The following is a 13,352-nucleotide window of genomic DNA, read 5'->3' as shown; positions in this document are numbered from 1 at the left end:
CTGCTCCGCTGACAGGAACACTGCTGTCCTGAGCACAGACACCTGCATCCGCATCGCGCTGTATACACTCTTCACACACAGAGTGCCTAGATTATTTAAAACAACTTCTCTGGCAGGGCCAAAGACACTAAACTTCTCCTTCCACAAAGAGGACCACAGAAATAAGACTAAGTTGCAGTGGAGAAGCATTAAACAAGGCTGGGCGGGTGGGGATCACCACCTGTTTGGGCAACTGGATGTATCTTTTTTGCCAGCTGTCCTGAGCACAGTCTTCAATTTCCAGAGTGACAGCAACGCTGGCTGCTGCCCTCCCAGGCAGCCACAGGTGCAAGGGCAGCCCCTGAGAGTCAAGGCCCAAATGTGAGCTGGCTCCGAGCCCACTCAGTGTGCTTCCAGAGCCGGCGCGCCCTCGTTCCAATGGGACAGGGCCCGGAAGTCAAGAATGCGTGCTCTGAACCATCAAGCTTCATTACTGGTGTCATGACACGCACCCCAAAGAACCAGACGTCCTACCTATCACCAGCCAGGAGCAGCCACGGGTTAAGGAACAACCTTGTTTCTAAGTCTGGCAGAATCCTAAAGAGTCTGACTACAGTCCAACTTCCTAATGGAGACCCCGGGACCACCTTTCCTCCCACGTAGACTAAAACAGACTTAACATCTGGTGACAAAAGCACTGTCACCAGGCAGTCACCTCTGTTGCAATACAAACCGGGAGCCACACAGCCATTCAGCACAAACCCAGGCCGGCCTGGAGACTCACTTGCGGTGGGGTCGCCTTCCAGAGACAACCAGCCGAACGAAGAGCTGGCGTTAGAGATGTCGGACAGGGTCCGCCGGGCCAGCACTGCCGGCACAGGCGGCTTGGGGACGTCATAGCCATCCTCCTCATTTTCAGACTCCTCGGGTCCGGTGCTGGCGTGGGCCGGGGCCAGATTCCCTTCACCTAGAGAACAGTTTGTGCGGTTATCTTCTGCTCCTCACACACACACACCCTCTTCTAACGCAGCTCATTCGTTCACACATGTCCAGCACGCAAGCTACCAATGGTCTACCCTGGGCCTGACCGCCATGGCAGGCCCCGTGGGTGGAGACAAAAGAACAGAGAAAACGCAATCTGCACCGACACTGCGGCCCTGCTCTCCTGAACATGGTAAAGGCTACCCTTGTCAGGGTTAACAGCCACTGAAGCCAAAGACTCAAGTGTCATTTTATAGCATTCATTCAACATTTCTACTGGCGTTTCACCTCGCAAGACCAGCCAAAGGGCCTGTGTGTGCTGCCTTCTTGAACTTTCAACTTGGTAAGCTAGTTGATATGGGAATTGAGTATTCACCACCCACACACAAAAGAATTTCATCAATGCTAAAAAGCAAAGGAAATAAAAGGGAGCTGCCAGCACTGCGGGCCCAGGCCATAGAACCCAAATGTCTCTAGGCCCTGGAAGGATGAAAAAGTACAAAGGGAACTAGTTGCGTGAACAGGAAATAAAACAGAGGAGAGGGTTTTACTGCCCCTGGATCAAAGATATTTTGCCAAGAAGATTATTTAAAAGAAGTTTCTGCCTAGAATCAAGCTGTCTCAAATAGCCAAGTATGACAGGCTCATTCCAATGGCACATCAATGATTTTCAAAGTAGCAGAATGGCTACTCACCAAAGGTGCTGCTCTCTGTGACAGCCGGTGCCGCCTGGGACTGAATATTATACATTGCTTCATATGTACAGCTATCAATCTGCTGGTCACAATCACACGCTCTGAACCAGAAGGAAAGTGGCATATGATCTTCAGAAATAGAACTCTGTTATCTGCAAACTTATTAAGCCTCGTCTATTCTTAACTATCCTAGACCCTGAGTCTATCAAGATAGCATTTTCCTTTTGCCAGGATCACTAATAAATGGCACAGGATCGACTCTTACGATGCACAATGGACGTGTGGTTTTGTAACTACTGTGACAGTGAGGAAGCGTAAGTGGAATTGCTTCTAGGTGCGAGGGGCCAAACGCTGGGGTATGTAGGCTCCACACGTCTTTCTGCTTTCATTCTGGCCGGATAACATCACGTAGGGAGCAGCTAGGCAGGTGAGTGGTGTCAACTTAATTCCCAGAAGACTATCGTGAACGTACCGTGAACTCTGGGTTGTGTCCAAAGGCCATTTCCCATCCGGTTTTGGAAGTCCTAGAGGCCTGGAGGAGGGGGTCATATACTCCGTGTCCTCCTCACTTTCACCCTGCTCCCCGGGGGGCAGCTTTGGCACAGGAAGAGGCCTGGGAGAGGAAGAAGACAGAAAAAGAAAGTGAAAACGATAAACAAGCTGCAAAACGTGCAAGTGTGAAACGAGAGTCTTCGAGACAGGCCGCAACTCACTTCTGACGGAAAAACACATGCCACCTAGGGAACTGTTACTTCTCCCGGTCGAGACAGGTTCATTATTACAAAACACACTACCTTCAAGTTTTGCTTTCAGCTGACCACAGACACAGCTATGTTGTCTGAGATGGGCTACACGGGAACAGTGCTTGAAGCCGGATCGTCTCAGTCCCCAAATAAACTGGGGTCCCAGCCCAAGAGCTGGCGTGCCAGTTTTTCCCTCACCAGGCACGAAGCGAGCAGCAGCTGTGGCCTTCTGACAATATGCTAGGAACCTATGCCAGATGCTAATTCTTAACATCTACCTATGGTTTCAAAGACTAATACAGCTTGTTGAAAGCTTCCTCATAGGTTATCTCCTACTTTAATCACTTTTCTCCTCATTTTAGAAAACAAAAATCTGACATCAAGAGAGATCAAGTGGTAGGTTAGCATCAATTCTGAGATGGCATCTCCCATCTTCTGACTCCTGCTTTGGGGATCTTGCCGTTCCACCCGAAGCTCTCACCTAGCAGCTCTGGAATCAAAACTTCTCCTGCTCCCTCCCCCCACCCAAGAAACTTGACAAAACCGGGGGAAAAAAATCAACAAACAAGACACATGCACGTGTGAACAAGCGCACACACATACACACAACTGCTGCTGGGAACGTGAGTTAAAGAGTGTACCTCCTCCCTTCGTCTTTGTATTTTTGCACATCCTAAACACTCGATAAGGAGCATCTACTGGATTTGTCTGTATTTACTCCATGTTTCTTTTTCCCAACTATAAAAGCAATAGCTGCTTATTATAAAACACTTAAATGTTACAGAAACCTAAGACAGAGCGACAATCCCTATAATCTAACTGCACGTTTTTCTTATGTCTACGTATTACTTTGTGTTCCGCGTGCTGAAGTTTTGGGGTGGAAGCTTATTAGTATCTACAATTTGCTCTGAAACGTGCCCAAGAAGTAAGACAGACTGACAGATGGATAGGGACAGAAGTATATAGAGGGGTGCCTGGCTGGCTCAATTGTTGCAACGTGTAACTCTTAATCTCAGAATTGTAGGTTTGAGCCCCACGCTGGGTGCAGAGATGATTTAAAAACAGAAAGTAGGGGCGCCTGGGTGGCGCAGTCGGTTAAGCGTCCGACTTCGGCCAGGTCGCGATCTCGCGGTCCGTGAGTTCGAGCCCCGCGTCGGGCTCTGGGCTGATGGCTCAGAGCCTGGAGCCTGTTTCCGATTCTGTGTCTCCCTCTCTCTCTGCCCCTCCCCCGTTCATGCTCTGTCTCTCTCTGTCCCAAAAATAAATAAATGTTGAAAAAAAATTTAAAAACAAAAAGTACGTGGAACTAAAGGGTATTATGCTAAGTGTAATTCGCAAGAGAAAGACAAATATATGACTTCACTCATATGAGGAAGTTAAGATACAGAACAGATGAACATAAGGGACGGGAAGCAAAAATAATATAAAAACAGGGAGGCGGACAAAATATAACAGACTTTTAAATACAGAGAACAAACAGGGCTGCTAGAGGGATTTTGGGTGGGGGGATGGGCTAAATGGGTAAGGGGCATTAAGGAATCTACTCCTGAAATTACTGTTGCACTATATGCTAACTTGGATGTAAATTAAAAAAAAAAAAAAGCGTAAGTGAGGATAAGAAAATGTTAATAGAGCCCGGGTGGGGAATATATGGCTGTTCACTGTAAAAATCTGTCACCCTGACTCTATGCTTGAAATTTTTCATAACAAGTTGTTGATGGGAAAAACCTATCAAGATTAAGAAAAAATATCAAGTATTAGTGAAGATACAGGGAAATGGTACTTTCAAATAGTTTCAGAAATGAGACATTGGTACAATTTTTCTGGAGTGTAATTCAGCAAAAATATTTAACCAAACAGGCATACACTCGGGCTCAGAAATTCCATTTCTAAGAATTTTCCCTAAGGAAATAATCAAGAATACTCACTAGAGCATTATTTATGATACTGAAAAAACAGGTGATAACCGGTCAAATAAGAATGTACTGAATAAAGTAACTTTGGAACCACATACGCAGCAATATACCTGAAGCCAACCGGGTCCCTCAGTGCCTTAGAGGTTCCAAGCAGAAGCCTCAGAGGCCTACTTCCTTCTACCACAGTCAGTCTGTTCTTATCTACTTTACCTACTAAGGTTCCAATTAAGTCAGTTCTGCTGCTTTGTAATCATTTGCAATAACCTGAAAATCATTGTAGTAGGAGACTATATTATGATGTCCTAGGATGTTCAAGATCCTCCTAGTGAAAAAACGCATGTACAACAGGATTCCATACCCACATAGAATGGCAACGAAGATATTCAAATTGCTAACCACTGTCTGAACCTAGGTGTTAAGATTATGGATAACTTTCATTTCTTCAGTGTCACATATCTCTATTTTCTAAATATTCTTTAGCATATTACTTCCATAGAGAGAAAAAGGTCATTAAAGGTGCAAGCAAAAACTTTTTAAATTATTAGAATCTTTTTTTTTTTTTTAATTTTTTTTTTCCAACGTTTATTTATTTTTAAGACAGAGAGAGACAGAGCATGAACGGGGGAGGGGCAGAGAGAGAGGGAGACACAGAATCGGAAACAGGCTCCAGGCTCCGAGCCATCAGCCCAGAGCCTGACGCGGGGCTCGAACTCCCGGACCGCGAGATCGCGACCTGGCTGAAGTCGGACGCTTAACCGACTGCGCCACCCAGGCGCCCCAATTATTAGAATCTTTTTGTTGATGATGTTAATAAAAGTATACAACTGCACTTCCTTCCTCATTAAGTATCTTGGCAATACATCAAAACACTCACAATCTCTTGTCCTGGTAATTCTACTTTGGATGTATCTCTGGTTACGTGAAGATGTTCAATGAAGCAAATTTATTATGGTAAGAGGTTTTATACAAAATAAATATCCAACAGGGCAATGGTTAAATATGTAATGTTATATGATACTATATAACCATTAAAAGTGACTATTTTGAAAAACCTTTTTTTTTTTTTTTTTTTAATTTTAGTTAACATATGTTGCAATATTGGTTTCAGGAGAATTCAGTGATTCATCACTTACATGCAACATGCAGTGCTCATCACAAGTGCCCTCTTTAATGCCCATTGCACATCTAGCCCATCTGCCACCCACCTCCCTCCATCAATCCTCAGTTTGTTCTCTATCGTTAAGAGTCTCTTGTGGTTTGTTTCCCCCTCCTCTTACCTCCCCCCTTCCATATGTTCACCTGCTTTGTTTCTTAAATTCCACATATAAGTGAAATCATATGGTATTTGTCTTTCTGATTGGCTTATCTTGCTTAGCAGAATACATTCTAGCTCCATCCACATTGTTGCAAATGGCAAGATTTCATTCTTTTTGATGGCTGAGTAGTATTCCGTTGTATATGTACTACCACATCTTCTTTATCCATTCATCAGGTGATGGACATTTAGGCTCTCTTCCTAGTTTGGCTACTGTTAATAATGCTGCTATACACACTGGATTGTTAAAGAACTTTTTTAATGATAGGGAGAAATGCCCAAAATAAAAGGCTAAGGTGAAGAAAAGGGAGACTTTAAAACCATACCTTGATTTAAAACATACGTACACTTTACATGTCTACAGACACGACCAGTCGCAAACATCATCTAACTGCCTGAAACAGCTATACAAGCAGGATGAAATACAAACGAAAGGACGCACTGGAGAGTGGCCTGGCAGCCAAGACTCAAGGGGCCAAGACTCAGGATACCTTAAAGCCAGCCCTATACAGGGGTTCTGAACTTGAGCTGTGAAGGCAGTTTCAACAGGCTAGGGAGAAAGGGACTAGAAATTTGGGGTTCCACGATGGCCAAGACACGGGCGGCCAAAAATCCCAGAGAAGGGCACAGGGGAGAAGTAGGTGTGAAATCCTGCTATAGTTTTCCCTGGAGCTGCAGCTAACCTCTGAACTGTGTCTAGAGGCCAGCAGATTCTGAGAAACTGAGCAGACGGTAGTAACTGAAGGGCTCAACTGATACTTTGGTTATCTCACTACCCTGGAGAGACAAAGCTGGAGTTCACAGATACGGCCTTTGAAAGATTACTCTTCACGTGTTCAGTAACAAAAAGACAAATGGAGAATTTTATTAGAAAATTAGAATCCGTACATTTTTAAAAATCACGTGGAGGGGCGCCTGGGTGGCTCAGTCGGTTAAGCGTCCGACTTCGGCTCAGGTCATGATCTCACGGTCCGGGAGTTCGAGCCCCACGTCGGGCTCTGTGCTGACAGCTCAGAGCCTGGAGCCTGTTTTGGATTCTGTGTCTCCCTCTCTCTCTGACCCTCCCCCGTTCATGCTCTGTCTCTGTCTCAAAAATAAATAAAACGTTAAAAAAAAATTTTTTTTTTAAAAATAAATAAAAATAAAAATCACGTGGAAATTCCAGAACCTTAAAACACAGTATCTGAAAATACAAACTGAACAGATGGATTCAGGGCAGGTTAGAAACTGTAAAAGAGAAGATCAGGAAACCGGAATAGAGTAGAAACTATTGAGATCAAAGTAAAGAGAGGAAAGGAAAACAGCAGAGAGCCTAAGAGCTGTATGAGGCACGGTCAAAAAGGAGGGACATTCAGGTAACTGTGGTCACAGAAGGAGAAGGGAAGGAGATGGCAGTGTTCAGTCTATTTTAAGAAAGAGTGGCTTGAAATTTTCTAAAACAGGTTTTAAAACATGAAATCATAAAATCAATAAGCTCTACAAACCTTAAGAAGAATAAAGAAAACTATTTAGAAGTATTATAGTAACGGCACTGGCATCCAAAGACAAAGAGGTCTTAAGTAGTCATGCAAAGAAACACTACCTGTAAAGAAGCAACATTAGCCTGAGAGCTAATGTTCCAACAGAAACAATGGGGTATTCTTAAAAAGCTGAAAGAAAGCAATGGTTTGTAACTGTACTTTTTAATTTTTTTTTCTTTTTAACAAATTTATTTGTTTTGAGAGACAGAGCGTGAGAAGGGGAGGGGCAGAGAAAGAGAGGGAGACAGGATCTGAAGCAGGCTCCAGACACAGAGCCCGATGCAGGGCTCAAAGTCACAAATCATGAGATCATGACCTGAGCTAAGTTGGATGCTTAACTGACTGAGCTACCCAGACACCACCCCCCCAACCAATTTTTTTTTTTTAAGTAATTTCTACACCCAACATGGGGGTCGAACCTACAACTCTGAAATCAAGAGTCACATGCTCCACCAACTGAGCCAGCTGGATGCCCCACATAATAAAAATGTTAAAATATTTTATGCATCGAAAAACTATCCACCATAAAATAGCAACCCACAGAATGGAAGGGAATTACTCACAAATCACATCTGATAAAGGATTAACATTCAGGATATAGAGAGAACTTATAAAACCTGACGACAACAATGAAAGGACAAACAATCCAATTAAAAAACAGGCAGGTGCCTGGGTGGCTCAGATGGTTTCAGCTCACGACAAGATCTCACAGTTCACTGGGTTCGAGCTCCTGTGCTGTCAAGCACAAGGAGCCTGGGATTCCTTCTCTCTCCCCCTCTCCTGCTTGTGCTCTCTCTTTCTCAAAATAAATAAGCAAAATTTTAAAAATTACAAACGAGTCGGGGCGCCTGGGTGGTTCAGTCGGTTAAGCGTCCGACTTCAGCTCAGGTCATGATCTCGCGGTCCGTGAATCTGAGCCCCACGTCGGGCTCTGTGCTGACAGCTCAGAGCCTGGAGCCTGCTTCGGATTCTGTGTCTCCCTCTCTCTCTGACCCTCCCCTGTTCACGCTCTGTCTCTCTCTGTCTCAAAAATAAATAAACGTTAAAAAAAATTTTTTTTAAATAAATAAAAAATTAAAAATGATCAAATGTCTTAAATAGACATTTTTCCAAAGAGGATATGTGAATGACCAATAAACCATCAAAAGATGCTCAATATCACTAACCATTAGGGAAATGCAAATCAAAACTATGAGACACCACCTCATTAGAATGACTACCATCAAAAAACCCCCAAAATACCAGGGGTTGGCAAGAATGTGGAGAAACGGGAATCCTTGTGCACTGTTGGTGGGGATGTAAAATGGTACAAGAGCTGCTGCAGGAAATGGTGTAATAGGGTCTCAAAAAAATTAAAGAAAGAATTATCCTATGATCCAGGAATACGACTTCTGGGTATATATTCACAAGAACTGGAAGCAGGGCCCTGGGGGGTACTTGTTCCCCCACGCTCACGGCAAACTCTTCGCCAACAGCTGAAACGTGGAAGCGATCCAAGTGTCCGTCCACCGATGAACGGATAGGCAAAATGTGGTCCAGCAGTCACCCTTTATCTGCAATTTTATTTTCTGTGGTTTGACTTCCCCGGTCAATTGCGGTCTGGAAGCAGATGATCCTCCTCCTGATGAAGGTCAATAGGGGCCTAACACTACGTCACGGTGCCTACGTCGCTCACCTCACTTCATCTCGTCACATGGGCATTTTACCATCTCACATCACCCCAAGAAGGGTGAGTACAGTACGGTATTCGGAGAAAGACCACAGTCACGCACTTGTATCACAGCATACTGTTGTAATTGTCCTGGTTTATGATCAGTTATTGTCGATAATCTCTTACTGTGCCTAATTTATAAATCAAACTTCATCATGTATGTATGTAGAGAAAAAACATAGCATACACACGTTTCGGTACTATCCTTGGTTTCAGGCATTCACTGGGGGTCTTGAAATGCACCCCCTGCAGATAAGGCACAGGGTGGGGTGGGTACTGCATACAAGGGGAATATTATTCAGCCTTAAAGACGAAGGCAATTATGCAATACTGTACAACATGAATGAGGACGTGATGATAAGTGAGTTAAATCACAAAAAGACAAATACTGCATGGTTTCACTTATACAGGTGGTAGAGTGGTCAAAATCATAAAGTATAACGGTGGCTGCAAGGGGCTGTGGGAGGGAAGGATGGGGAGCTACTATTTACCAGGTACAGAGTTTCCGTTTTACGAGATGAAGAGTTATGAGCATGGATGGTTGTGATGGTTGTGAATGTAGTTAATTTAATATTTAATACTAATAATGTACTTAATACAGTGAATGTATTTAATACTGCTGAACTGTACGCTTATAAAAAGATGGTACAGTTCATGTGTTTTTTTGCCACACACACAAAAGGACACCAAAGAATTAAGAATTAAAATTAAAAATGGTAAGAATTAAGAAAAGAATTGTTTTTACAAAAGTCAACAAAACCAGACTGCTTCTTTGAGAAGATGAATAAAATTGTTAAGCCCAATAAGACAGAGAACATGCACAGAGAAAAAAAATTAGTCCAAAACAGAAAATATAATAATTCTGAATTGATACAAATACAGATCAATTTTTATTTTCTTTATACTCCTGTGGGTTTTCTAAATTCCGTGAGTGAGCTGTTTTAACAGTACCAACTCCACAGTGAAATACAGCTTTAGGGGCACCTCGGTGGCTCAGTCGGTTAAGCGTCCAACTTCAGCTCGGGTCATGATCTCGCAGTTCGTGAGTTCGAGCCCCACATCAGGCTCAGTGCTGACAGCTCAGAGCCTGGAGCCTGATTCAGATTCTGTGTCTCAGTCTCTCTCTGCCCTTCCCCTGTTGTGTGTTCGTTCTCTCTCTCTCTCTCTCTCTCTCTTTCTCCCTCAAAAATAAGTAAATGTTTAAAAAAAAAAAATTGAAATACAGCTTTAGTACTTACCTGGCAGCCAGAGAATAAATGGCACTGGCAGACGCAGAAGGTTTGATTTTGGGGTGCTCAAACTCTGAACCTGCTAATGGGCTGTTATTCATATTCTGGAAAGAAAAGTGGTGAAAAAGAACCTTCTTAACACAGCTCAGTATCTCCTCTTATTTATTTAACTTATTCAAAATAACAAGAACAGTAACACAGACACACACCTCACTCTCAACGCTGTGCTTACGGGTTATTGCATCCCACCAAAAGTAGGACTGCTTTCAGGCTCTGAAGAAAGTCTAAATGTAAGGGTTAGGAAGACAGAGATCTAAAAAGAGCCAAGGAGATGGGGTTTATGGTTTCAATTCTAGATTTGAGGAAATTGGCTGTCTCCACAAATACCATTTCTAATTTTAAATATCTGTACCTCTGTCTACAATGATGCCACCAGAAAGTCCAGTCTAACTTATTCTAATTAGACTGCCTATCACACAGATGCCACTTAAATGTAAGCCACTCTCCCCCTTCTCTTGCAACCAAGAAATATGCAGTTCATTTAAGGGCCACAGCATTCCTCAGCTTCACTACTCACAGACCATTCTCTCTTTTTATTTGTCTGAAGGAGACTGCCAGCATTACTACTTAGTTATACTGCTAATTAACCTTCAACTATCCGTACAGCACACAAGAAGTAACACCGCTCGCATATACAAGAGAACACGGGGTAATGAAATGTGCACTAGACCATTCTCTCTCTTGCTTACTTAGCATCAGCTCTATAAGCCCCTTTGTGATTCCTCAGACTCTCCCAAACTCACTGGCTTCCCCTTCATCCTGGAATGGTCTCCCTGAGAATCAGCAGAGCGGGCTCCAGGTCTTTGCTCAGAACTGTACCCCATCCCTCCACGTACCCCTCAGCCCGACTCCAGCTATCCCTACAACTCCGTTTTGAGCTATTTTCCTCCACAGCACTCATCAGCACCCAACATCCTGTGTTTCATTAACTTACCGAGTTTATTTTGTCTTTACTCCACCAGAATGTAAACTTTCTAAGGGTAAGATTTCTTGTTGAGTACATACATAAACGAACCCCCCAAAAACAGATACACCTCCCCACGCCCAGGTCTGGACCTCTTTCTCATGCTTATTCAATGAACTACTAGCCTTTTTTCAATCTATCCTTTTAGCAATCTATTGTACATAATGCTACTACATGCACCTCTTGAAACCATCATTTTGCTCGTGTCACTCCACTGACTTAAAACCTTCAGACGCTCATTTCCTACCAAATAAATTCAAATTCTTTTGGCCTTGATGGGAGTTTCAAGGTCCTCTAATCTAGTATTAACGCTCCTTTCATGACCTTTTCCCCACTCCGATACACAAACCTTCTGCTCCACTCATATTAACCTACTTCTAATCCCACAACACACCTCAAGCATTTGTGTCACTGTGGCTCTGACCTTAAAACTATCCACTTGGGAAAGAACACTTCAAATTCAGATGCCATTCGTTCCATAAAGCCCTCATGATTGCTCTATTTGGAAATAACCTCTCCTTTCTCCAAAACTGAAGTGTTTTCTATTTACACTACACGAATCCAGCCATACCTACATATATACACACATACGCACGCACCCACATACATATTGCAGTATTTACAAACATGCCTTATCTGATCTATTAATACACTTCTTGAGGGTATATATACTTCTGAGGGTAGGGATTACGTTTTATTATTTCTGAATCCTACACAAAACGTAGACAAAAGTGCGACCCATGAAATGCCATCCACAAATATTTGTTAACAGGCTAAATAATTTCAAAAGCAGGACTCACCACGGAGGTATCCACACTGAATGTGCTTCCAAGCCTAGGCACATCTGTTCTGGGCTCCATTTGTGAGGGCAATGAAAATGGAAGTGAGTGCCGGTTGGTTAATTCTCTACCTGTCCAGGGGTCACCAGCGTTTGGAGCGACCACTGGTACTTTGGGGATCGGCCGAGGCAGCCATGATTCCCCAAGGCGGCTAGAGGGAACAGGGGGCAGTTTGTCCCTGGACGGACAGTCGCCTGGTGTGCAAGGCAAGGGGCGTCTCTGAGGCCGGCTTTCTGCTCCAACAGAGTATGGCCGGTCTGGAGGGGGCGGTGGTGGAAGATCTCGAAGTGTGGGAGGTATCGGTAATGGTTTGTCCTTATGAAGGGAGCCAGAAGCTGCCTGTGGACGCAGGATGAAAGCAAATCAATCAAAACCCACTAATCAAAAACAACAACAAAACACTCAACAACCACCACCACACACACACAAAGCCCACTAATCCACAACAACGAATCAGAAAACCATAGAAACGGATAACGTCTTACCTTAGAAGCACTTCCAAGCCCAGAAGCACTTGAAGGAATAGACACCCGCTGTTGCAGAAGGTCAAGTCGCGGTGGCACCGGGGGAAGGGAGGCTTGCGGGGCCACTGAAAATGGAGAGGGAGGCCGTTCCACCTGACACAAATAAAATTTCCTAATAGGTTATTCTTGTTTTGAGGGAGTGGCATCTTTCAACTCCTCCGAAAGCTGTAGACAGCAAGTGCTAGATGAACACTGACTAGAACAGAACAGCCAATGGCTCAGCCTTCCTGAATTAGTTCTGTGTCACCATAAGAGGGCGCTCTCAATCACAGAAACACCATACAGATGCAAGTTACAGGCAAGGATCTAAAAATGGCTGTGCTACAAAAAGCTTCTTAGTTTACATCCGAAAACAAGTGTTACAATTTTCCACATCCTCACCTGGAGAGACAAAAATCTTTTCGAGGTTACAAATACGAGCCCATATAAAAAAGAAAGGAGCAGACGTTAACCTTTCAACAAGTCACCTGGGAAAAAAAACATTTAAGGGCACAGGACAATGAAAGAGATCAAAGATGATAAATTCTCCATGGGTTGTTATGATAGAAATAAATATATAAATAAATAAATAAATAAATAAATAAATAAATAAATAAATAAATAAATAAAGGTGTTTTAAGAGGAAAACAACCAACAGGATTGCTAAAAAGCATCTTGCGTCCTTCTGAAGAAACCAGTTATTTCAATTCAGTAATGCAGAGGGATTAATATTTTTTATCAATCTGTGTTCTTAAAATATGAGGTGCCAAACTGGTCGAAGCAATACATGTCTGTGCCTATCGCAGGGTGACGAGTAGCTGATAAGCGTTTCCAGGTAAGCGATCAAAAGAGATGCATAATTCATACAAAATGCTACTTGGCATTTGTGTTCCCTTC

The 13,352-nt window shown here is 43.3% G+C and overlaps 1 protein-coding gene and 1 non-coding gene across 2 annotated transcripts in view; both read right to left on the bottom strand.

Moving 5' to 3' along the window:
- The window catches only part of CBL (Cbl proto-oncogene), an 86,449-nt gene that overhangs the window by 7,874 nt on the left and 65,223 nt on the right, over positions 1-13,352 (bottom strand). Inside the window, 6 exon segments of the mRNA XM_030332564.1 lie at positions 764-946; positions 1,656-1,756; positions 2,128-2,268; positions 10,099-10,193; positions 11,914-12,291; positions 12,438-12,569. Of these exon segments, the coding sequence (XP_030188424.1) occupies positions 764-946; positions 1,656-1,756; positions 2,128-2,268; positions 10,099-10,193; positions 11,914-12,291; positions 12,438-12,569 (1,030 nt within the window).
- LOC115526643 lies at positions 10,685-10,814 on the bottom strand. Its single transcript, XR_003972692.1, has one exon. It is a non-coding gene; the product is annotated as a small nucleolar RNA SNORA19 (small nucleolar RNA).

Source organism: Lynx canadensis, chromosome D1 (genome assembly GCF_007474595.2).
Source record: "Lynx canadensis isolate LIC74 chromosome D1, mLynCan4.pri.v2, whole genome shotgun sequence".
Lineage (NCBI taxonomy): Eukaryota > Metazoa > Chordata > Mammalia > Carnivora > Felidae > Lynx > Lynx canadensis.
The sequence above is the reverse complement of the archived record's forward strand: the minus strand, read 5'-3'. Positions and strand labels throughout refer to the sequence as shown.